This window comes from Podarcis tiliguerta (genome assembly GCF_965153285.1).
Source record: "Podarcis tiliguerta genome assembly, chromosome: 9".
Taxonomy (NCBI): domain Eukaryota; kingdom Metazoa; phylum Chordata; class Lepidosauria; order Squamata; family Lacertidae; genus Podarcis; species Podarcis tiliguerta.
This window is the reverse complement of record NC_139542.1, coordinates 48,739,670-48,767,092: the sequence shown is the minus strand read 5'-3', so window position 1 is coordinate 48,767,092 and position 27,423 is coordinate 48,739,670. Positions and strand designations below refer to the sequence as shown.

General features: G+C 39.1%; 1 protein-coding gene across 18 annotated transcripts in view; it reads right to left on the bottom strand.

The window, feature by feature from the left end:
• TENM3 (teneurin transmembrane protein 3) overlaps positions 1 to 27,423 on the bottom strand; it is a 1,235,569-nt gene that overhangs the window by 112,795 nt on the left and 1,095,351 nt on the right. For all 18 annotated transcript variants that reach the window (XM_083456978.1, XM_083456989.1, XM_083456990.1 and 15 more), the window contains 2 exons: positions 13,050 to 13,287; positions 503 to 741 (listed from right to left, as the gene is read on the bottom strand). In XM_083456978.1, coding sequence (XP_083313104.1) covers positions 503 to 741; positions 13,050 to 13,287 — 477 coding nt within the window. The remainder of the gene's footprint in view (positions 1 to 502; positions 742 to 13,049; positions 13,288 to 27,423) is intronic.

The window sequence follows — 27,423 nt, the reverse complement described above, 5'->3', positions numbered from 1 at the left end:
AAAGGAAATCATTATTCAGAACATGGAAACATAAAACATAAAATTCTATATTATTAAATTATAAAATTATCTGTTTCTCATTATGTACACATATTTTCACATATGTAAAAATACTTAAGCTTCTTCTCAGAAACAAATTCGCCCCCCGCCCCGCATGAGTTTGCTCAATTCTTAAACGCACTCCCCTTTTTAATAGAGAAATGATGGCTGAATTATGGCCTTATCCTTTCTAAAAAGGAAAGGTAGTGAATTTCTAAATTATAGTTCAGTTTTTTAAAATGACATTTCACTTGCCATTTTGAATGAAAATGGTTACAAAACACAGATATTTTCTATTCCATCTGAAGGACTTTTAATTAAATTGCTTTCATCGCCTCTATTGTTACCAGCACTTGTGGATAAAAAGACAGCTGTATATTATGCAGTTTGCCAGTGTCCATATATAACCAGAAACCAAGATAGATAGATTTATAATGACAATAATCATAAAAAGCAAACTTACCTATAAAGTAAGATAGTAGTATTGCCAGTAGCACAGAGACCCCTACAGCACAGAGTGCTGTACATTTCCAGCTACAGTACTTTGAAGACTTTTTAAATTTAAAAGCACTTCTTGATAAGGTGTTCCTAGGTAGTGGCCGTGTCGGAGGTGAATAAACCGAGCCGGATGCCATGGTGTAACCCGGTGTCGCAGTACTGAACAGTGGTGTTGTCCCTGTTCCTGTTTTGAATAGGAAATGCCTGCAGAAATAAGAAGTAAATACAAATTAGTGTCTAGGATAGTCAATGGTACTTTTCTTCTTGCTCCATATTGGTTCATTTTGGGGGATAGCATCTTAACATTTATTCAGGTTTGAGCATGTTTATATATGATGGCCCTGACACAGAGATTCTGACTGGCAAAAGATGTAATCTTCTGGATGGGAAAGAGTTATTTTGATTCAGTCCTCTATTCCTATATTAGGGGACAGGTGCTGTTGATGCAATTGGCATGTCTCTCTTATTTACGGTGTGCAAGCTGGATGCAGATGGTAATCCTACATAAATGTAATTATGGCGTGCAGATTGCCCTTCCTGGATCTGGGCACTGTGGTACCACAAACAGTGTTAAGCAAACCTATTGTTCGGGGGGGGGGGAATTAACGGCTTATTTCTGTTGGCTACCAGAACTTTTAGAAGTCCAGAAATACACAGTGTATATTAAAAAAAAGTTTTAAGCACCAAGATACAAAGGCTCAGTTGAACATTTGTCAATACACACTCTAGAGGAAATACTGTCTAGAACAGCTCTTTCCCAATTTGTGATTCTTTGCTTTTTCTCACATATTCCTTAGGTAACAGCCTAAACAACTTCTTGATGACAGTGAGACCAAGAAATGCCATTTGCCCGACATTACCCTAATTTTGTACGGGGTGGGAAGGGTTGGGGAAGGAAAAAATGTATTTGGAGGGTTTTTCTGGGTAAGGTAATTCTACCTGAGTTAGGAGGAAAAAATGTTTTCAAATTACGTTTCTAGAGATGCATAAAGAGTATTATGTAGATATCTATCTATCTATCTATCTATCTATCTATCTATCTATCTATCATCTATCTATCTATCTATCTATCTATCTATCTATCTCAAGGTAAACATGACAGATTTCTTAACATTTTTATAGCATATATATAAAGGACAATGTCAGTGAAGAAAATGAATAAATTGTCAACTCTGTCACATACTCATGATATGAATAAGATAGTCTATAACTGTGATCTATGTGGATCTGGCTCAGTATCTCCTGGTGTTAATTATAAATATTGTGGGGGATTTCCGAAAGGCGGCACTTTGTCCTGAATCTTAGGCACGTCAATTTCTGGCGTTTTGTAAATAAATTTAAAAAGCTCAACAACTTTTAGGGTGTCCTGGTTTTTACTTTGTGAAATATGGCAACTCTACCAGGCTTTCACAATTATCTGTTCAGAAACCAACCAACATCATCAACAAAAATGTCATTCTAAGTCTGTATAAAGACTACTGCATGGAGAGAGAAGGTTTAATCTGATGCAAAAGAAGAAGAAGAAGAAGAAGAAGAAGAACCTGCATACTAACCAAACAGCAAAAGAAGAAAGCTCCCATTACTCCCAATGATCCTGCAGCCACATTTTTCAGCATTGCAGCATGTAGGGGAAGAATCAAATTCCCCTTTCTGGGTGGTGGTCCCAATCTAATCAGATCCCCCTTCCATTTACATTTAAGTAAAAAGACTGCATAGATACAGGACTATCTAAAGCATATGCGGTGCTGGGGTACAAAGATCCGCCTGCCCCCCCCCCCCGGTTGCCCAGTCCCAGGTACGCAGGAGGGCGGAGCCGCCAGCCTGCCTGAGTGTCTCGCTGGCTCGGTTGCCCCCGAACTTGCGGCGCAGAAGAGCCTGCATGGCGCTCCAACCAACAGGTGGGCTCTTCCTCGGACTCAACTCTCGGGCCTCAAATTCTTGGCCTGGCACCCCTGAGAGCCCGGTGCCCCACACCCCTTATGCCTATGGGTAAGACGGCCCTGCATAGAGCTGTGCACAATACAGTTAAAAGACTACAGTATTATTGCTATCATCATCACCATTTCTATACTGCCCTTCATCAGATGATTAAGGATGGTTTACAATATGAAAACACAAAAATATATAACAATACATGTCAAACCATGACTTTCCGGAATGGGTAGACTCAGCAATGATCCTACACTTTACAAGCGTCACATAGGTTTTCTACAAACTCCTACACAGTCACCCTTACCAAGCAGGAGTGTTATATTATGGGGAAGTCTGAGACAGCACACAATATGGCATAGAGTTTTAGTCTTAAACTCCTTGCCATCCTTCTGCTAAAAATGTAAGTGCCTTTACAGAGTTGTCATTTGCAGATCAGCTAGGAAATTCCAGGGGTGGGTGCAAAAAAACCTCCTTAACAAACAGAAATCTGCAATTCAAAACGTGTGCTACAATCCCTATTTGGATCTAAATTTTGAATGAAAGAAACTGCTATAAAAGTTCGTTACTCATACTTAGGTAGCATGTTAATTGTGAATATCATATTGGTAATATTGTTTGTTTGCGGCAAATTAATCTAGCAGCAATTGAAAAGCTTTTCTATTTAATGCCACTGCAAGTATTAGCAACTAAACAAAATTATGAATCAAGAACTAGTAATTACTTTATACATGTAAACAGTTAATTCAATTACCTTTTTAAAGAGTTATTTTGCATCAAGATATCATATTTGATGAAATAAACAGAATCTGATTTATTTAGAAAAACAGAAGACTTTTATGATAATGACTTTGCTGTGGTGTGAGCTTTCTAATATTAACTATAATCAAGTTTGAAATCTTTAAGGAATCGGATAACAGAAAGCTGGCTTATGGCCATGTTTGGATGTCACAGTTTAGTGTGACATGAGCAAGACTGAGTCTTGAGCTCATGCAGTCTCCCATTCCGTCTTCTGGTGCGGTTGTGAAAAATCCAAATGTTTTTGCTACTTGGTTTCAAGCTTTCTTGTTTAGCTTCTGTTTCTGCAACTTGGTTTCAAGTTGGTTTGCTTGTACAAACTACAGTCAACGCTAACTACAATTTGTCTATTTGGACATAATGACAAGCTGCAGTTAATCAAAAACAGAAGTGAATGCTTCCAACTCCTCACAGCCATGCTGTGGGAGAAAAAGGGAGAACACACGAGCCCAAGGCTTGCCTAGAGTTGCTCATATAATACTAAACCATCGTATACCACAGGGGTGTGACCCTTTAAGCCTCTCCACCTGGCCTTCAGGATTCTCCCCAGGCCAAATATCCTCTCCACAAGCCATGCCTCCTCACTGCCCTGCTTTACATGCTTCCTTAGGGAAACCCAGCCAGATGGGAGGGATATAAATATAATAATAATAATAATAATAATAATAATAATAATAATAATAATAATAATAATTTGGCCTTACTGGAATTTGTTGTTGAGCTCTTGATAATGCCTTTCAGTTTGGCTAAATGGAAGTTAAAGACGGATGTGTCAGTTTGTGGAGAAACTAATTTATTGTATAAAGGTAACATTTACACTCATCTCCCCACCTACTTTTGCCTCTGGCCCCTTCAATTACTGGCATGTGGTCCTTAGGCTGAAAAGGCATACCCTCCAAAATTGTCACAGGACTCAAGGCTCTACTTCTAGAATGACATATTTTCCCTTTTCATAAAACTTGCTGGTACACACACACACACACACACACATGCTAGAGTAGTTTAATTACATGCACAGCATTATGCGTTCTGTGTCTGTCTCTTTGAAAGCACAAAACTGAGAAAATTCACTACAAGCTTCTTAGTAGAGAACCAGAATGGAAAAACAAGTTGTTGAGTTAAAAAAAAAATGAACAGAATGAGAGAGTACAGAAGTAGGATAGTAAAATCAAATTAGCTGGAAACAACATCTTCTAAAGAACCAGGAACAGCTTGTAAATCCAGCCAAAGGCAGTATAGCTCAGACCACCAACTGGAAACCTTACAAAATAAATATCACCCACATTAAATGAAAGCCACTTATCCATCAGTGCGAGGATAAGTTAGAAACCATTTCTTACATGATACGTTTGTGCTAAAAGTAGCCAAAAACAGAAATGTATTTTATGTATTGTGAAAAAGCCGCTGAAATCCTTACCCAGAAAATTCATTAAAAGAGAGATTTCAAAACACTACTCTGAACTTCCATGTAATATCCAAGTGTATCCAAGTTTCCCTTTACAACTTTATATAGCTTTCTGGACAAATGTAGTCAGAAATCCTTCTAGCCACTATTTGTTTTCTTTAAAATGTGAGAAAGTCAACCCCTAACAAGAAGGCTGGTGTTTCAGCTTAGCACAGGGGTAGCTTTCTGTTGCTCCACTGTCAGAATCTAGTCTGTCAGCTAGGTCCATTTAGCCCCAATCATTCTTGCCAGGCACTGGTAAGAGGAAAGGTCTTTTTACCTAGGGAACCCAATGCCCAAGTGACTTGTTCAGAAAGTGGTATGATAATTGTCCACTTTGTGAATTGGCACTGCCCCTTACAGCTCTAGAAACTTTTGTAATTCAGTCATACCTTGGTTGTCAAATGCCCTGGAACTCGGATGTTTTGGCTCCGAAACCTCCCAAACACCACAAACCCGGAGGTGTTTGTTCTGGTTTGCAAATGTTCTTTTGGAACCTGAACATCCGACTGGGCTTCCACAGCTTCTGATTGGCTGCAGGAGTGATCTGGTTTTCGAACATTTTGGAAGTTGAACGGACTTCCGGAAAGGATTCTGTTTGACTTCCAAGGTACGACTGTATTAGAAAAGCACCTGTCTTTCTTTCTTGTTTAAAAGGGAGCTTTTTGGAAAAGATGTGGAGCCTCACATACTGATTTTGGCCAGCACAGCACAACTTTCCAAATGAAGCATTTGGGTAGTTGTGCTACTCAAGTCAAAAAGTAGCACGCAGGGCACCAACAGGAATCTTCCCAATTCTAATGGAAAAGAGAGGACAGAATTCCTGTTATCATGATGCCCTTGGTCAGCCTTCACTTTGGTCCACAACAGTCTTGGCATCATTAACACCTTCAGCAGAGCCTCTTCAGGAAAAAGATTGCAAAGTTTTGACCTATCTTCAAGGAGTGTCATAACTCCACTGGCTCTTCCTGCTATATTTTGGAGCTTGGTGGGGCATCATTGGTGGGGCAGGGCAGGGCATTGGTGAAGTTGACATGCGTGCAATGGTGAAACCAATACAGCCCACACCACCTGACTTTCCCATACCAACCTGGTATATCCAACAACACTGCTGCCGGGAGGCTGGCAATGTGACAGTGCCCTCCCTCTTATTTCTAGATGGCAGGACCTCGTCTGCTGGGGATGATGACAATGTCACCAAGATTGCTCTCGAATCCATGCAGCTGGAGTAAGCATATGAAGAAATATAGCTCTACAGACTCATCACAAGTCTCCCCTTTTGTTGGACCCAAGCAGATGTTTCTGCATCAAGCAGATTATGGAACAAACTAGAATCACTACTGTAAAAGAGAGAAGCAGGACCTTATCAGAAGTAACTCTCAGGTTATAGAATGGGCTATCGGATAAGGTTTGCATTAGAAAAATATACCTATTTTTGATTAGGTAAGAAATGCTTTGCAATACTTCTTATAAACATTGGCATTAGGTAACTCAAGTGATCAGGATGAATGGCAAGGCATAGCTTTTATGCCAATATTTTGGAATTTCAATTTTGGTATTAAATTATTTATTTTGTAGATTAGATTTGCTATGATTTGGCATATTACCTTTGTCAACATTTTCTGGATTTTGAGATTCAATTGCTAATTTATTTGTGTAAGCAGTTTCAAACAATAGAAGGTGAGGGGGTAGAATTATTATTTTTGTTGTTTTGGACTCTAGATCAAGTGTCCGGAAGCTAAGGATGCTTATGGCAAAGTATGTAATTAAATGCATATTTAAATGTTTATATACAATTTTTGGTATGGATTCCCACCCCACCCCCCGGTCAGAGGATGGAGACAGGACAAAACGAATTTATGAATGAACACTTGTGAAATTGACATGGAGTAGAAACTGACTGATCTATTCTTCTCTACTGGATATGTCAATTAGATACTAGTGCAGACACTACATCAAGAACAAAAAGGCAGCCTGTGCTTTAAATGTAATATATGTTTTATTTCACAGGCAAGTGCTACATGCATACAATTAAAAAATATGGAGAATATGTGTAAATATTATTGTGAGAACCATGCAAGTGTTGCCCTTAAGAGGTCATGTAGTCTCTCATTTTAAACCCTTTTGACCTCACCCAAACTGGTATATAAATAATGGAATGGCACTGAAAATCTAGTCACTAGAGAATATTTGCAGCAGAAAAATATCACAGCAGTTTGACTATATTTTTGAAAGAAGAAAATCAGTGCTGACTGAACATTTCTGATTTTAATGAACAATGAAGCAATGTCCTTGACAATGAATTACTGACATACCTACACACACTTCATATCAAACTAATATGAGAAAATGAAAGCTAACACATAAAATTCCATTGCTTTTCAGTGTCATAAAGCATCATCAGGTTGTATATGAACAGAAATGGAACAAAGTAGACCTGACGCATCACAATCTCAGGATTTGCACAGAATCTTTAAATTCCCGGAAAAGGGTGTTTCAGTTCTGCAGTTTATCCTGCTTACTATGTTGCTGATATACAATGCTGAATGTAGGGGAGGGCATCAAAAAAAATATCTGAACAGGTGGGATAAGCAAGCCATGGCTTCCTTCCTTCATGCTGAGTAAGTGTATTCAAAGGAGTAAGTGGATTTCAAAGATATAACTTGGCAATCCAAGGTATAGCATTGATATGTATAAATGCAAGGCTTGTTCTATTTTTGCAAGTATGATAGGTGTCAGAATCTCTGTGCTCTGGATTTCATTAGTGAGGGTGCTGACTAGAAGTGAGTGCTATGCATTAAAAATCATGGGAAATGCTAGTATGTGGTAAGAGATTCTCACTTTTGCTGTATCTGTGTGCAAATATAAATAAGTAACTAAATAAATGTCAATCCAAGTCCAAAAGATTTTCCACCATGCAAAAGTAAATTAAAGACCCAGAGAATATATATGACCAATTTTTTTTAAAAAAAAGTTGTTGCAGTTTTAGCCATGTCCACAGAGGTGGCTGCTTTCACTTAAGCAACTTCAATGTCATGTCCCAAAATCCAAAAGCAAGTAACATTATTGTATTTACAGGTAGGTATAAATAACAACAACATAAACAGTACATATTTATCACTATACAATACGTCATTTTATTTTATGACATGTAAGTCCTATACCCGGCTGACTTGCCCTACATTTATATATATTTTTGAAATATTGGTTTATTCAGATTTTCAGCAAACAAATAATGCAGGTAGCTAAATGACATACAAAAGCCCGCAAAGAGCAACTCTTTAAAACGCAAGTGAAAAATGCATGATATGAAAACATGAGAACAACAAAAATATAATAATTCTAGCTGTGATGCTGTGAATTAGTGAGGCTGATAAGCTACACTGTCAACCTGACAGTATGTTGTATTCTAAAATCTATTATGTAACTGATGGGTTATTATCTCTGGACAAGTTTCACACCAGGAGCATAATTTCAAAAGCCAAAAGCTTATAAACAAGATAAATTTCACTGCTCTGTTTCCTCTATCAGTATCAAACTTCACTTCATTTGCCAGGTACCTGCAACTTGAGGTTCCCATAACAAATATATAAAAAACAAATGCATATATGTCTATTAAATATCAATTATAAAGGTGAATCAGCATTGTGGGATAATTGAGCTAGAGGGAACAAGAGCATACATTAATTTGTGTGATAAACATGCTTATGTGGTGGATTTTTAAAAAATTACTTAACTGTGCAATCCCATATATGCCCAGTCAAAAGTTGTCCAACTACCTAGAGGGGTGCAATCTGAATATACTGGGTTTTTGTTTTGTTATTTTCCCCTCTGGTTTATTACAATTATTATTTTTGCATACTTGATATACATAGTACTTTTAGCTACCTGTCTTTATTTTTATTTCACCGGAAAGCTTGAGGATACCAGAACAAGATGAATAACAGGATTTATTTCTAAATGGCTAATTATTTATGAAGGGGCAATACTCATTTCACAGGAAAAAAACATCATGACAGGCTGTGCATCAGACATGCAACATAATCGTGGATAAATGTTCCTGGACCTAGATCAAACTGTTTGTGTTTTAACCTCATCATCAACAGAAGCAACCAGTGATGCATTTAAAGCTAAAATTAACTTCTCTCTGTACACCACATCTAGGAAACAGGAACTCGACCAAACTGGGTCATTGCTAGCTAAGATTTACTACTGACAATCTAATGGAAAAACACAGCATATGAAATGATTGTGAATGTGACAGAGCGGAGCTCTTTCTTTCCTGATGAAGCACATTAAACTATCTGCTATTAAATGTTTATGCACCCTACTCCTACCAACATATTGTAATCCTGTGGAGCATAAGGCCTTCAGGTAAATGGATTCGATCCCTCCCATAAAAGATTAATACCTGTTTTCACAGAGGCTTAATCAATATTAAAGGCTGTCGTTCCATTGGAAATCACACCAATAAAAGCACCTAATTGTCTACTAGCACAAACGCTTCATCAAGCTTGAATGCATTCTAAACTTTTCACGCCCCTTGGTCAGCTTTGCTGATGACTTAAGAAATTGTATAGAAAAACAAACGTTTTTGATCAAATTCTACCTTCTTACATTAGTACAGTAGTTAGATTATTCAAATGTGCCTCCAATTCTGTCTATATAATGAAATTAACAGATAATTAAATATAATGCCATGTTTTTAACCGTTTCATTAAAGCAGAATTCTGACGAAAAAATTATGCAACATTAGTAAACTACACTATAACCTGTGTCTCCCATCCTACGACATGCTACCACGCTAAATACAATACAGTGGTACCTCGGTTTAAGAACAGCCCTGTTAACGAACTATTCGGTATATGAAATCCGCAAAACCGAAAGTTGTGTTCCGGTTAGCAAACTTTACCTCGGTCTATGAATGGAAGCCGAATGGTGGAAGGGCACCAGCGGCGGGAGGCCTCATTAGGAAAAGAGCGCTTCGGCTTAAGAACAGCTTTGGTTTAAGAACAGAACGGATTAAATTCGTAAACTGAGGTACCACTGTATGAACAATTCACAGTAGTGTTTAAGTGAATAAATTCACTTAATCAAAGACAAAAGTATTTCTCCTGGTATAGACTAGTAGATGTGGACTTGGTATTATACCAGATTTATATAATGTCTGATTTTATCAGTGCTTTCACACATCTCTTCAGATCAGGGGCAGGAAACTGGATCTGGACAGTTTTATTATTTATACCCCACTCATCTGGCTGGGTTGCCCCACCCACTCGTAAAAACATAATAAAACATCAAACATTTAAAACTTCCCAATACAGGATGGCCTTCAGATGTCTTCTAAAAGTTGGATAGTTATTTACCTCCTTGACATCTGATGGGAGGGCATTCCACAGGGAGGGTGCCACTGCTGAGAAGGCCCTCTGCCTGGTTCCCTGCAGTGAGGGAACCTCCAGAAGGCCCTCGGAGCTGGACCTCAGTGTCGGGGCTGAATGATGGTGAGATGCTCCTTTAGCTTTACAGGGCCATGGCCATTTAGGGCTTTAAAAGCAGCTGCAACACTTTGATTTGGGCTCAGAAACATACTGGGAGCCAATGTAGGTCTTTCAGGACCGGTGTTATATGGTCCTGGTGGCCGTTCCCAGTCACCAGTCTAGCTGCTGCATTCTGGAGTAGTTGTAGTTTCTGAGTCACCTTCAAAGGTAGCCCCACGTAGAGCTACCCCACGGAGAGCTAGTCCAAGTGGGACCAGAGCATGTATCTCTCTGGTAAGACAATGTATGGGCAGGTAGGGTCTCACCTGGTGAACCTGGTAGACAGCTGCCCTGGACACAGAATTGACTTGTGCTTCCATGGATAGCTGTGAGTCCAAAATGACTCCCAGGCTGCACACCTAGTCCTTTAGGGGAGAACAAAGATTCTAATTGCCTCTTTGTGATCATGACAAAGGTGAAGGAAGGCATGAGATACCCTATAGCTCATTTTCATCATAATAAGCTGTGGTTTATTGTGAAGTACAAACTAGCTCTTTAAATGTTCCTTATAAGTTATGAAGGCCTCATATGCCAAGATCCTTGTTTGCAGGATGAGCACTTAAGAGAGGGCCTTTTATCTAGTGGCACTCAAGGTTTTGGAGTTGGCTACTCCAAAAATAACTATCCTATCTGTTTTTAGGCACCAGGTCCTGCTGTTTAATGAAGCTTGTTACCTTGGTAATGGCTAAACATTTGGTAGTTTTATTCTTGCGCTGTTGTTTCATCTTAAATGAAACAATAAAAAACTAGAGAAACATTAACTAATGAGGTATCAAAGCTTAATAAATAAATTCACCTCAGGACAGGTTTTAATATATCTCTTATCAAGTAACTACAAATAAGCTATGTTGTTAACAGCAAGGAGATACTGTTTTTCATCAGAATGTTATGTGTAGTCCAGAACGTCACATAAAAGGTTCAAATGACTAAAATGACTCCAGTTTCACCACCCTTGTCTTTCTGTAGCCTGATTCTCTGCAGTAAATCTGTGTCTGGAATGTATCAACTTCAGACTGCAAATAGATGCCTATGGGAACAAACAGTCCTCCAAACAAAAACAAGCAAACAAATAAATCCTTTCATATAGAATACTAAATGTCAGGGAGAAGGATTTAGCTGCATTAGTTTCTATATTTGTATGTGTTCAGGCATGTGAGACTGCACCTACAACCTGAAGTGGTACAGCCCCAAAGTTTACCACTTCAGTGAGAACTAGGCCTACTGGCTAATCTTACATAAAGAGAGTGGGAATGTCTATCTAGAGGAGTAATGAGCAGTGGCAGTAATAATCATAATACTAAAACTTGGAAGATAGTTTTGTGGCTTCGGTAAGCAATCAGAAAGTTGAAAAAAGAGGGATGGCAGGAATAAATTATTATTCTCTAAAAGAGTGGAGGTACTAACATGAGTTTGCTCAAACTGCGGGAGGCAGAGGAAGACAGGAGTGCCTGGCATGCTCTGGTCCATGGGGTCACAAAAAGTTGGACACGACTAAACAACAACAAAAGAGTGGAATGACTTTTATCATCACCGGTTGTTCAGACTGCTTTTTAAGGGAAAGCGACAGTTTCTCTTCCCTGCTGAATTTAGACCGTTATTAAGTAAGGATGGGAATCCCTGCTCCACATCCCTTTACCATTTGTCCTTTTAATTAGTAACAACACAGCTTCATATCCTATACAAATATTAGTTGCAGCAAGATACTGCTGTCAATGGGGGTGGGGGAGAAAAACAGCTTTATAAAACATCCATCTGGAAAGACAGTTCCAAAACAAACATGATACGTTGTGCAGAATAATCTCCATCGTTCTATACCCTTTCACATCTTTAATTTACCCTCAGACACAAAGTATTTCACATGCCTAAGTAAAGTGAGAGTGACATCCCGGGCCTTACGGCAGGGAAAGTTTCTCCACTTTTCCCCATCCAGTAGGGATGATGACAGCAAGTGCACATTTTCAGAGCTCCATGTGGCAGAGAGTACAAGGATGGAGGTAGTTGTCCCTCATCTTCAAAACTGCATGGGGAGGATGTTAGAGCACCCACTACTATTTCTCTCGATTTTTCAACACAGTCCTAGTTGCCTGAAACCATGTACAGCTGAATAGGCATCACCAAGAAAGCTCTTACTTATCAGTGCTTTGGGACATCCTCACACAAGCAAAACTGATGAGTTACAAAAACATTCCCAACAGGGGTCAAAACACAAATGGCATTCCACTAATGTTACAACTGCTGCTCATCTAAATGAGCTGAAAAGACAGACTTCACACTCTGGATGTGTTAATGTGGTAATCATAGGTCTAAGCCTAAATGGAGACATTTGTAACTTTAACTGGTCATTATGGAAGAATGAAAGGTCACATAAGTACAGGGTGCATTTAAATACAACCCTAAGGCTAAGATCAAGTAATCACAATGTACAAAAGAGTGAAACTTGCTTCAGAAGTGGACAAGCTTCTCTGGTTGCACTGTGATCACGTGTCTGTTAACTCCTATAAACAATTCTTTGTGATAACTAATACAGCAGCACTAATAATGAACATTAAGGAGAAATTGCTTGCTTCTAGATAATAACATGTCTGAAGTGCAGCTTCTATACATGTTCTAAGTCAAAACACTGCAAGGGAATAATTAAGTTACAACGTGAGCTTTGGGACAAGGTGGCAGTACCAATCTTGGCTGTACTGGGTTAAAATTCCACAGATTACACCTTTTGCTGGCAGAATTAAGGGATGCATCAATCTTAGGCTTCTTAAATATTTTGAGCAAAACTGAAGTCTTACAAGTTCCTAAAGGATTACCTGCTTTCCAGTGGCACATTACTGCCAAGGACCCAGCTGTCCTGCAGCTGGACCGACTCGGGTGTGGTTTGCAGCTCGGCGGGCAAAGCAGCCGGCGGGGCCGGACTCTGGTTCCTCCTATTTGTCAGTGAGTTTCTGTTAAGGGAGGTGATAGATGGGTGATGCTGTGCTGAATGCTGCTTGTGAGAAGGTGGCAAAGGTTGCAGGGTCGACTGGCCTTGGTTATTTGGAGGTTGCTCTGAGAAGAAAGAAAATTAAAGTTTGTTATATACATCATCCTCACCTTTACTAGATCTAAAGCAGAAACTAAAATGAAAGACCTTAATCCAATATATTTGCATGTTAGTCTATTGATTGCCTTCAATGACATTTTTCAAGTGTCAGTTTACCCTTGATAGACTAAGATCTAATTAATACACAACAGATGGTGTGGCTGCTTTTGGTTTTAATTTGTTTCAGGTTGTGTTTTCTTTCTTTTCTTTTTTTAAACTGGTTTATTAACACCTACAGAAAATAACAGTTGACAGTGCCCTAACATGCCTTTAGAATTCAGGTTTTTTTAAACAAACAAACCCTGAAATTAAATGGGTAATTTAAATAGAATACAAAGGTTTTTGAAATGCATGTAATCCCTATAATTATTTAATGGATTTTTTAAAGCTTTATTTAACTGCAATAAATTATTGCAAGCTAGTTACTAAACAGCAGTAGACTAGTCTAGTTTAGAGCATTTCAAATAAGGCAGATCTGCACTATGATCTGCTAATAGATGCTAAGTATTCTTTAGCAGAAGGTCACTCTGTGAAGCAGATGTTGCTTCATGGATATTTAACAGCCTGAATCACATCTGATTACAACGTCAGAAGACTCATATACTTAATGACCGTTACATCCATTAGAACACACACAGAACAGATTTTCCAATTTCACACTATGTGGTATAACTATGTTTTAGAGCAAGTCACAGGTGATCAGAGAAACTTGCCATCACAACAGTATATATATGTCATGGTTCCTAAGAAAGTGTATACCTATTGTTTTTAAAGCAATAATGCCAACATTGCTTCTTTCAGCATGCTTTATATCATCCGTGGTTAATAAGGGGTGCTTTTCCACCTTCTGTACATCATAGAACAAATGGTAGATACTACAGATCCAGTTCCTAGCACATGTTTCTGAAGCTATACAAAGAATGTACATGGGTCAGTTTCATCCTTTTGATTTCAGTGGTAGTAGCTCGACTTGCATCTAATTACTTCATGTTATTGGACTTGTGAATTGGGCTGACAGAGACATGCAGTTTTGGCAATAGCATGGTTAAAAACTTAACACAATCCACAAAGTTTTCTCAGACTTTAGTATAGAAAAAGCTTGACAAAATCATATGAAGAAAATATTATTAGTCAGGCAGCATACAATTAATCAGATTTGTCTTTACCAACACCAGTGGGTGTCAATGCATATGATTAGAATCACTATAGAAAGCTTTAAGGCACATTCACAGCTAGCTACAGGATAATTTAACATGCTAAAGCCCACAAAGGCTTTTTCTCAAGTCTGCTTAAAACTTTATCTGATTTAGATTAGAAGTTAATTATCAGCTGCTAGAGAAGTAACTTAGGTCATTATGTAAAAATACATATGAAAATGATTACTCGAGCTACAGGAAGTCCTATCTTAAGACTCTTTCTTTACATAGGATAGTAAGTTTGTCTCCCGTTTGTACAAGTCATTTTTTCCCTGATAAAGTGGACACGAGTCCACAAACGTTGATGCCTTAATAAATTTTGTTAGTCTTCAAAGTACAAGTGACTTTAGGCTTTCTCTCTTGATTCCCCCCACCCTGGTGCAATTCTCATCTAATATCTAACATGGCTACCACGCAAACATCTGTTACTGGCACATCCTTTTAAATTTCTTCTCTTCACTTCTACATCTCATTTACAAACTATAATCTCCGTAACAAACCACCTCTTTTTAAAAAAAGAATAAAGGTCCCAAACCAGAAAACGTGATTTGTGACAATATCGTAAGACTTAGTAAATTCACCATTTCATTTAGAATAAAGTTAAAACTCCCTCTGCTGCAATTCTATACAACTTACCTGGAAGTAAGTATAATGGAACTCAGCAAGCCTTACTTCTGAATAAATATGCATACTTGCATTATAAATGTATCTCTGTTGGAACTAAGTTTACTAGATTGTCACCCTACCTATGCATTTTAATACATTCAGGTAATCAATAAATCTGGTCACTATACTTCCTATCTAGTTCTCCACCAGCCTACTTGATTCACAGCTCATTTTGCTGTTGTTGCTTTTATGTAAGGCCTACCCACTTACTATTTTTTTAAAGAAACCAATTGAGAATAAGTACCATACACCTCTTTCCCTTAAAAGCTCAAATCTTTGCCAATTGTGAAACATAACTAAGGGTGAGTAATGTTTACTTTCACACACTTTTGGTTGAACTTAATTTATTGTATACATAAGTACAGAAATATCTGTTGGGAAGCACCCAGGATTTAGCAAAGTGTCAATTGAGGGAAGTATATAGGGAGTCAGATCCTTATTCTAGAGGGGATAAAATTGCCAATATCCTCTCTTAAATACCCATTCATTGAATATACTCATTGTCCACTTAAGGGGGAGGAAGAGACTTGGTAATTTTACACTCATGGGAGATGGACAGAGGAACTAAAAGACTAACAGGAAGAATAAGTGTCATTCTGGTACCCAATAAACTGGTACCTGTGAACTGCCCTGACACCTGTGGGTATAGGGTGGTATACTACTACTACTACTACTACTACTACTACTATTAGAACCTAGTTTGGATGCAACCCTAAATCATCAGTTAGCATTAGTGGGCTGAGTCTGTTTGAGTCTCAGGCTTCAGGGACCTCCCCTCTCTTTCTTTACTATGCACCATAGGAAATAATTGGAAGCATCTGCTTCAGTCTTTCATCTAGCTGTAATTTGTCATAACAGTCAATGCAGAAAAATTGTGGTCAATTTAAACTATAGTTTACGGAAACAAACGAAGGTTGAACTTTGGTTTCCGATTCTGGCCTATTTCAGTAACAGCATCCAAACAGGTCAGGAGGTTGTAAATTTGATATATGCTTGAGAGCAGGCCCTTGAGAGCAGGCCTGAGTATAGTTGGGGAAAGGGGTTCCCTTCTTTAAAGATAATTTTAGTTTAATGTTATGAAATCCATAATTTTCACAAATTTAGGTTACTCATTCAGCCAGGCTTCTTCTTATTTCCTTAAAGAACGGTGATGGTAACCCTAGACAACTGGCAACGTCAACATAAGCAGTTTCATGATTTGAGTCTAAGGTGGCCAATTATGGCGCCTTTCATAACCATGTGGCAGACAAATACTCAAGAGGTGCAGTTTCTCCTGTCACACTACTGCAATGATGAAGGAAGCCACACCTGTCAAGCATATCCATTCCATACAGCTATTAAAGGCACCGGAACACATTTCAAAGTCAGGTGTTGGCAATCCTAATTGATACATAGGAAGGAGGATTCTTTTCAGACTTAGTGAAATGTCAGTCAGCTGGTGAGTAATTCTAATGGGGCTGCAGCCAAAAGCATCCCAGCTTTCTGGCTGACAGCTCCATTTTGATGCTAAGCCTGAGCGAAAAGAAAGAAGACATCGAGCCTGAAGGCTATAAAGGCAGCAGCTACAATAACTATTTTGGAAAGAGGCAGCAATTCAAGAAAATAAAATAATGTAGAACCATGCAGCTACATTAGTTTATCTAATATACGGAAGGAAAGATTATTTATGCAGTCAAATGATAAAATACAGCACATTGTTTTACCATGTATTGCTTGGCTAGTCCTGACTGATCTCATTACATAATAATTGAGATATAAGCAAATAAAACATAAAAAGGGTGCTTTCCTGTGTAAATTGTCTTCATTAAATAAACATACAAAATGATGCATGCAATGAAGACTTGAAGTGAACTGATTGGGAATGGTCTGTCTAAAATATTCTGATTTGTTTTAAACACCCATCTACATAGTTGTTTAGCTAAGAGAAAAAACTACTGGAAGTATTTTCCACTTGGGCAGTAAAATGATAATGGTTAGTTTCTCTTTTTAGCTTTCCATCAAAACCCCTTTTCAAAAACCTACATGTAATTGTTATTATTGAATTTAAGCAGGATACAGCATAAAACAAACATGTGAAAGATTGAGCGGCAGGATGACAGAAAAATTAAAATGGTTCAATGCACAGAATTTATAACAATTTAATATTTTGTAATTTCTAATCTTAGTTATTAAAGAATGGAAAAGTTGATCACTCATCTCCACTTTCAGGCTGAGGGAGCTGGTGTTAGTTTGCAGATAGCTTTCTGGGTCATGTGGCCAGCATGACTAAACAGCTTCTGGTGCAGGGAACAGCATGATGCATGCCAGAGCGCACAGAAACACCATTTACCTTCCTGCTGCAGCGGTACCTATTTATCTACTTGAACTGGTATGCCTTTACTATCCCATAATGTACTAGTTACATAACAGTTGGATAGCTAAGACTTGTCAGTTAGCCACTCATATAAAATAGTGATTTTTCATTTGATAAGAACAGTACACCGGGGGCAGGATTTAGTATAAAAGAAAACCGAGCTACTTTAACAAACTAAATACAAAAATGTGTGTGAAATATCAGCGCTTCCCAAAGAATAATTAAAATGATTAGGATTTCCCTATGATCAAGAATGCTCTAGAACACGCATTGTCTGAATTGTCTTGTATAGCTTTAGTTTATTAATTTAACTAGACATGGATCTCACCTTAGGGTTGTATGGGGTGTTAGAGGAGGGGTAGTACCTCTGGTGGGGTACATGCCATGCTCCTTCTGGGGTAGTTTGTCCATATTTGGTCCCCACCCTGCACTCAGCTCTTGCCTGTGCCTCCTAGAAGCTGTCAGCATGTGACACTGGTCACATCCCGGGAAACGGCTTTGACTGGCTAGCTAAACCAGGGGAGGGTAGCTGATGGGTCTCCAACTCTTAACATTGCACTACACATGGATCTTATCTTTCATCCTCCACTGTGGCTGCAAGGGAAAGATCAGAAGACTTGACTTCCATTTTCAGCTAGTCTCAGTTTGTTTTGTCTGAAATGGAAACTGCATCGACTATGGTTTATCTGAGCAAGCCAGGATCATAAACTAGCCTGGCTCATACACAATGGATTGAAGTTTGCTTATTCATACAAACTAGATGTAAAACTAACTACAGTTTTCTCCAGCTCAGACTAAATGACAAAATGTGTTTAGTTGAAAATGGAGGCAGATGCTCTTCCTAATGACTATTCTGGAAAGAATAGTGCACAAGTCTTAGACTCATTCAGATAGCATGAAACCATGATGTAGACATAACATCTGATTGTGACCAGTATATAAACAGTTGTTAGTTACTGCTGCAAGTGTTCTAGATATAATTCCTCAAAGTAGACCATTTGCTGCAGCATTCAAGCTATAATACTTTGTCAGCAAAGCTCAGTTCTTCTTCCCCAGGTTGTGCATCCATTGACAGTACGCATAGTGCTGAAAATGTAATAGATGAAGAATTGCAGTCACTTAGTGGTAAACCCTGCAACGTCTCTGGTGGCAAAGTACAGTCTACCCTAGTTTCATCATTACTGGCAAATGCAACCACTGGGTTAGTGTAAAAAATTATGAGTGCAATCCACCCATTACAGAACTACCAATAAACCTACCACCCACCCTTTCCTTTTTCTAACTGCAAGACTACTCTCCATTTCCCTTTCGATTACTTTGAACAGGGACTTGTACTACTGGCAAGTAATGCAGTGATACAAGGTTTCATATTATTTAACATCTGGAAAGACCTCTAGAAACTGACTGTGACATGAACTGGACCGAGGTACACAAAATGGACTTAAAAGGCATTGGAAACCTATACAACTCGCAAGCTAAGGACTAATGGAGTAAAAAACCAAACCAATAAAAGTGATTGTTAAGCCCATGAAGGCAGTGACTGCAATATATTTGAATGTAGCTCAGCGACTGCCACAATCAATCAGTCTGCCCAGCTTATCACTTCACCAAGTGCCAGAATGCATATACATGTATGTGGATAAAAACTACTGCTGGGCAGTAGAGAAGAACACATTACAAATAAATATTCTTCATTTGCGACTGAAAGTAGGATTACAAAAACACACTGCCCACCACATGAACTCTCTTTTAGTCAATACATTTCCACTAAATGTACATTCCCACTAATATATGCCCCCTCTGCATACCAGGGTCTCCCCCCCCCCCAGAAAAAAACACACATGATGGCTGTAACCATCCAGTCAATTTTTCTCTTCAAGTAGTAAAAGGGTGAAATTTCTCACCAAATATAGCTGCTGTGGGGGATTTTAACAAGTGCAAGTACTTAGAAGTTCATTTGGGGAAGTTTGTAGCACTTGGGACTTTTTAGTTTCGGGGGGGAAAGGCAAACAAAAGGTGGTATGATAGAAGTTTTCATAAAATTATCCATTGAGAAAGTGCATTTCATAAAATTATGCACTAAGTAGATAGAGAAAAGTTGTTCTCCCTCTCTCATAACATTAGAACTTGTGCACATTCAATGAAGCTGGATGTTGACAGATCCAGGACATATTAAAAAAAATAAAGAACTTTCCCACACAACACATAGTTAAACTATGGATCTCACATCCATAGGAGGCAATAATAGCCATCAACTTAGGCGACTTTAAAAGAGGATTAGAAAAAATCATGGAGGATAAGGCTCTCAGTGGCTTCCAGGCATGATGGCTAGGCTTGGCCTGCACTGTTGGAGGCACCATGCTTCTGAATATCAGTTGCCAGAAACTGCAGGAGGAGAGTGTGCTCTTGTGCTCCAGTCCTGCTTCCGGGTTTCCCAGAAAAATCTGGCCACAGTGAGAACAGGATGTTAGATTAAATGGGCCATTGGCCTGTTCCAGCGGGCTCTTTTTATGTTCTAATGGTGGGGTTTAGTATTTCTGGATTTAAAAAGACTGTGCAAGTTAGGATATTGAGAATGGGGTTAACCCATATATTTCCTTTCCTTTGATACACAGTTCTCCCTTTTTTCTTCCCAACCTTTGCTGTGAGTCATGACATGCAGAACTAATCTCATAGCATGATGTTGCTTTAGATGCTCCAATCTGTATTCAGAGCATACAATGCCCTGGTTTTTGTTAGCATAGTTTGTTTGAGCTGTAAAAATATCTGTTGGAAGGGGCTTTCATAAAGCTGAAAAGTATGATGTCTGAGATCTGCCCTCCCCACAATAGTTAGAAGTGATATAATAAAGTTTTGAACATATTATAATGGGACATTTGATGCTTGTCTTTATGAAAATTCTAAACTTACTGTGCAATAATTAAGGTCGGCCAAAAGTTTTTAATGTAGAGCTATTAATCTGTAAAACATGGTTTGTCATGGATTTTAACCCACTTCAGATTGGAGTACACTGGCACTATATGTGAATAATTTAAATGGTTCCATCAATATGTACTGGCACAGGGATGTTGTTGTTGTTTAGTCGTTTAGTCGTGTTCGACTCTTTGTGACCCCATGGACCAGAGCACGCCAGGCACAGGGATAGTGCTGGTTTAAGTGATTTTTGTGTCAACATAAAGGAATTGCTGATAAAGTTATGATTTTGTTTATGCACTTTTTTTTGTCCTCTATTTTCACAGCCGGCTGGGAGAGATGCACTTGCCTCCTTCTGTCCCAAGATATTACTTTTGGGAATTTTCTTGCAGAACATGGCAGCATTGCCACACTTTCTCAGTTACATGAATTCCTAATGCAGCAGTGAGAAACAAGTTTTAGCAGGTGACTTTTTACTTTGGTACAACCATAAGAGAAGGTTGTTTTGAATGTGGATCCCAACATTGTGAAAAATAAGCAAGCACATATAAAAGGAGGATAACAAAACCAGATGGCTGAAATCTGCTCAACAATGAAGCTTAGGCACACACCCAGAGCAAGCTGCTACAGGAGTGTTTCCATAGTAGCAAAACTGCAGGTACTACGTCTCACTTGGCAAAAACTGTAACAAGGTATTAACATGGAGCGCACAGGATGAAAAGAACATATATTTATCAATTATTCGCAGATCAATGGGCAGTCAGAACTTTTCAAGCACTACAAAAATGCATGTAAGTAAAGCAATGAGACCCACAATGTGCAGGGAGAGGACAAACTTTTGTACTGGCTGTGACAAAAGGAAGAGTGTTTACTGGTTAGGAATTGTTTTCTCTTCTCCTGACTGTCATTCTTTTAATGTTTAATAGGTTATTGTATTTTAGTGTTTTGTTGGAAGCCATCCAGAGTGGCTGGGGAAACCCAGCCTGATGGGTGGGGTATAAATATATGATGATGATGATGTAGGGGCTGCACATGTTCACTCTAAAATATTGTTCACTAGCTGGAAAAGAATAATGCAACATGTTACAGCATTTTCACATCCAAAAAGCAACAACGTATGGAATGTGCAGTTATATACAGTTATATACAGTGGTACCTCGGGATGCGAACAGGATCGTTCCGGAGCCCCGCTCGCATCCCAAACAGAACAGAAGACGCAACGGCGCGTTTGCGCGTGTTGCTGCTTCCGTGCATCAGTGACCAGCAGAACCTGGAAGTAATGCGCTCCGTTACCGCAGAGCGAAACTTGAACGCGCAGAACCTGGAAGTAATGCGCTCCGTTACCGCAGAGCGAAACTTGAACGTGCTCAACCCGGGTATGACTCGAGGTATGACTGTATAGGGTGACTGACTCAGAGCTCCTCCGGGCAGAGGTTACTGCTACTAGAAATAAGACCTTGAAGGATAGGATCTTGAGAGGAACTTGCTTCAGCGGCTAGAATGACAGTTTCTGAAGAACGGACAGCACTTTATGAAGATCCCAAGAAGGAAAGCGGTGTGCCACCAGGGACCTTGCAGTACCGCTCCTTGTAGGAAGCACTAGAAAGTGAGAGAGAGGCGGTGAGAGAGAGAGGCAGTGGATGAGTGGGATAAGATTGAGGAGATTCAGAACCATTGCTTTATGTACTGGGGAAGATCTAGCTGCACACTACTGCAGGAAAGTCTTCCGGGTGGCTTGGTATATTCTTAATCTGCATGGACAGTGAGAGCATAAAATGGTGAATATTACTGTGCTGGAGAAACCCTGAATTTAAAAGATTTTTGTTCAAAGTACATGGAGTTAAGTTGTACCACTAAGGCTCCAGGTGAAGAACTGGTCCTTGTGTTAGGATGTCATGGCAGACTGGTAGATACTATGCTAGAAATGTCACTAAGGATAGAATTTTGGACACCCATGGTCTACAACATGTCAGAATGGGGTATAGTATAGAATGCAGTATAGGCATTGGCGGGAAGGATTAATGTTGGCTGGAGTAATGAGAGCATCTCATGCTTCTGCTTGGAGGGTCCTGGTATTGGGAGAAGTATCTGGGGAATTGGTGACTGCCTCAGCTGGTGAAATGGTCAATCTCACACAGTCCCAGTGTTGCTTGTAGCTGTTGGAATGTTTGATCATGGAGAGTCCATTCGCCTGGGTCCAACCTGGTCATCTTAGGCAATCTGCTTGGGTGTTGGGCTCCCCAGATATGTGTTCTGATGTCAGACTGAGGAAGTGGAATTCCACCCACCACATGAGGTGGAACATTTCAGCCTGAAGGACCCAGAATTTAGTCAGAAAACCCAGATGCTGTGTGTAGCGCTGTTGATTCGCGATCTGTTTAGAAGGCCACTGGCAGCTCCATTACAAATATACAGAGTTTTAAAAAGAATTTAGCAGAAATCTCTGGCAGGACTGTCTTGAGCTGGTTTTTTCCATGTCCACAGGCTACACAGTAATTCTGAGGAACCTAGGATCTGCAGTGGTTCCTCAGTCAAGTAATTGCTTGCCATAGGAAGCCAATTGATTGCTCTACTTCATTTGTTTGGCTGTGGCTTGCCTGCTTTTCAGCTTGCCCTGCCGAGTCTTAAATCAGTGGTGCAGCTAGGGCTGGACCTCAGACCTAAAGTCCAGTGATGCCAATGAGGTTCTCACATAACCACAAAGAGAGAAGCAGATGATGGGGGCAGGAGTACGTAGGCTCTACATCAGCCTCTGGGTTCACTGTAGCTGATGTTGGTTATTGCATAATCTTTTCCTTCTTCTTAAGAAACTATTCTATAGCACGTATATGGTTATTATTCTTAATATATGTATTCATTTTTCCACTACAACATGGTGGCATACCCAAATAAATACGTTTAACATCAGGTAGCAGAAGCAAACAAATGCTTGTAGTCATTATAGTTCTGCGACTTAATGACTTTAAAATATGAAACTGCACATGTGCAGAGTATATCTTTTTTTTAAAAAAAAAACAAAGTATGGGTATAATGACAAAATTCAATTAATCAAATCATGGCTGGCATGGAATAGTGTTGTGTTAGGGGGGGTTATTGGTTTGTTTTTATTTTTATTACGTATTTTGTGGTTTTTTATCTTGTATTTTTATGTTGTGACCTGCCCTGAGATCTACGGATAAAGGGCAGTATACTAAACAAACAGACACTGACAATCAGAAAGAATACATGGCTATCCAAAAGTGAGACATAACACTTGATTATCCCCCTTTTCCTCTTGCCACATGGACTGTCACCTTAGCTTTTGGCCTCTTTTGTTTGCCACCAGAACTCTGAAATAGCCTGCTCTTTCTGCCACATATGCTGAGCCTATGAATGCATTACTGCTGCAGGCTTATACTAGAAATACTTAGGGACAAAATAACTGACAACAACTAGTATTTATTATACATTAGCTGCATCCCTGTTAGTCCATAGCTTTTTAAAAAAAATGTAAATAAGGATGCCAATTGTGTTGGGCAGCAAAGGAAGAGGAAAGAGCACTATCAACAATCACACAATAAACTGATCAATTCCCCAGGGAATTTCTCTAATAATGCCACAAGAACATGCGGGAAGACACACATTTCAGCAGATGGAAGCATCACCAAACACTAATGCAGAACTGTCACTCCTAGACATTGAACAACTCCTAAAATATTTATTAAATTTCGTACATAAACAAATAAGAGCAAGTTTACTCTCAGTGGTGTGACTGAGTTTAGAACTGAGTAGGGTAGCCTACTAACTATGGGGCCACAAGACAAGATCATTAACATCACTTGAAAAGAATGAATTGGGGTGGGTGTGGGGTTTTTTGTTTTTTTTGTAATTTCAATCTCACAGAGATGGAGAGTTTTGTGTCCTGCTGATCAGAACCTGTGAGAAAGAAGTAGACACAGGGATGAAAGAAGGCCCATTAAAACAGTATTAATAGCTGTTGAAGTGGGAAGGGAAAACCATATTGGGACAACATGAAAATATTATCCCAAATATTATCTGCTACATTTTATTTTTACAGTGACTTTTAAAACAACTTAGAAAACATTTATGGAATCTTAACTCAAATTCAGTTATGCATTCTCCATAGCAAATACTTCTAATGGGAAATGTATGAGCTAGTAACCCAGAAAATTTAAGGAAAGTCTGTGCCCACTCAAGGTGTATGAGATACCTCCATCCCTCCCCCACAATAGAGCTAGGCTTCACTTCATTATAGATATCAGTCTACAATGACAGTGACAGTGTCACAATCTTTCCTTCTTTGGATTCTCCCCTCTCCTGCACAAGTAGCCAAGTCATGCTGATTCTCCTTTCAAACACCTAGCCCTTTCCTTCCATCCAGATCTTGTCAGCTCTTGCCTTCATTATGGCAGCATTTTCTCAAGCCTGTCCTACCCTTTACTGCAACTATGTCTTTTCACAAAACGTCTCAGAATTCCACTGCCAAGATCATTTAACTGTCTCACCATACAGATGTGACACCCTTCCTTAAATCACTGAATTGGCTTCCCATACCCTTCCGCATCCAACAGAAAGTCATTGTCCTTGCAGTTAGAACTCTCAATACCCTCACCCTCTCAATCTTTCTGCCCTTGTATCCAGAAATATTTCTTGCCATTTTCATTCCTCTTGGTTCTACCACATTCAGTGTTCTCTACATGTGTTAGACATGTGCTAAAATTTCTCCTGTGGGAATAAAGGTGATCTGAAGTATTTAACCTTGGCTAGAATAATGTCCTAAATAAATCAAGTTCGCACCATGAATGAATGAACAAATATATGGGGAAAACCCAGGAATATTTTTTTAGACAGGGATGCTTCCAAAGACAAAAGGAAATAATGCTTGGTTTACTAAACAATACATTTAGCTACATTACAGTAGCTTTCAACGTTTTGTTGAAAACAAAGATAGGCAAATGAGACAAGGAAAGAGTAAAGGTAAAGGTACCCCTGCCCGTCCGGGCCAGTCGTGTCCGACTCTAGGGTTGCGTGCTCATCTCGCTCTAAAGGCTGTGAGCCGGCGTCGTCCGAAGACACTTCCGGGTCACGTGGCCAGCGTGACGAAGCTGCAGCTGGCGAGCCAGCACCAGCGCAGCACATGGAAACGCCGTTTACCTTCCCGCTATAAAGCGGTCCCTATTTATCTACTTGCACTTAAGAGTGCTTTCGAACTGCTAAGTGGGCAGGAGCTGGGACCGAACGACGGGAGCTCACCCCGCCGCAGGGATTCGAAGCGCCAACCATACGATCGGCAAGTCCTAGGCACTGAGGTTTTACCCACAGCGCCACCCGCGTCCCCCAAGGAAAGAGTAAATGAGAGCAAAGAAGAGTAGAAACTAAAGCTTCCGAAATTGCTCTGAAGATACTCAGTAGTCCTTTTGTTCGTTAATTACTTTAATTAAACTCTGTGAACATACAGGTGAATCTGACACTTTTTAGTGCGGGAACAAAGCAATGCTGGTCACAGAAACAACTTCTTTACTCCACTACCCATCAGGTGTTTTCAGATATCAATTCTAGAAATGGGTATGCCTTTCAGTTTCACAAAAGATGTTCATTCCTTTGAATTAATGTGCCTTCTAGTTTAACAGCATGATGCATTCAGTAATTTCAAGTCAGACTAAACTTTAAAATGGCAAGGTAATTAAAACAAATTCCACCTTCCAGATTGAATCTATTTCAATTCAAGTAACTGAGCCCATTTTAAACAATGAAATGGCCATCACCTCACTATGCAATTGCAATGTCTATTATCTGGGGACTATGAAAGAAGATTAAAGTAGAGGTCTGCATCTTTGCATACCATTTTAACTTACAAGAAGAGACAAAGGACAATAGGTAGAGAAATGTCTCCAAGATTGGTCTGAAGGAAGAACGTCTTACTAAATTATTTCCTTGGAAAGACCAAGAACATAAATAGCCAAAAAACCCTACTTAGGCTGCAATCCTCTACAGACTTTGGGGCTGATTTCTGTGTAGAAATGTTTATGACTGCATTATTAATATATCTGAAATTCTTCAACTATGCAGAAGTTCTTGTTTCTTAAAGATATAGGGATGGAATATGTATGCCCTTCATTATTTGTATTTCATTAGTCAAAATCAGGCTGGCTGCATGAGCTTCACACCAATCTTAAAATCCACCTATTGGAGAACCACCCTCAAGTGTTTCTCTTTCGTGCAGGTGAATGTTAACGTCAGTTTGAAGCTAAGTATGAACACGTGTGGCCCAGCCATGCAATATTAAACTTTTCCTTTTACTGTGAAGCTTTAGTCCTAGGGCAGAGACTGCCAGAACAGATAAGAGACAGAGAGATCAGAGCTCATGACTCAACCCTGTTCATGCCTGCACTCTCTGATTTAGGAATCACACTGGATGAAACATGAACCAAAACCCAAAACGTGTGGCATCTAGGATAACCCCGTTACTGTGTACAACTGTTAAACAGTACAATATTGAAGGAAATAGTCTTCATTTATATTGTCATTAGAATTCACAGGCACTGATGTCTAAATTCAGTCAATTAAACTGCGATAAAAAGTTTTACATATTTCATGAAAGGAAGATAAATGATCATATTAACTCTCCTTGTCTCCATGAACTCAAAGACAAAAATGAAAGAATTTTAAAGAAATGTGTACTTATAATATCCACACATTTTGTAATGGAGTTTACATTTGTTTCCTTACAAAAAATGTAAGGAGCCTTTAAAAGCCCACCACCATTTAACTGGTAAAATGAAGTTCATGATTTTATAGGACTGGCAGAAGAATCACGTACAGGTGTTTCTGGCCACTATAGAATCCTGTCATATTGACAAAATAGCAATACCTATGAACACCAAGAAAGGCTACAAGACTTAAAAAGAAAATAGAAAAATAAGAAAATCAATTTAATCACACACTCTCACGTAATCTTATCACAACCTTATCAC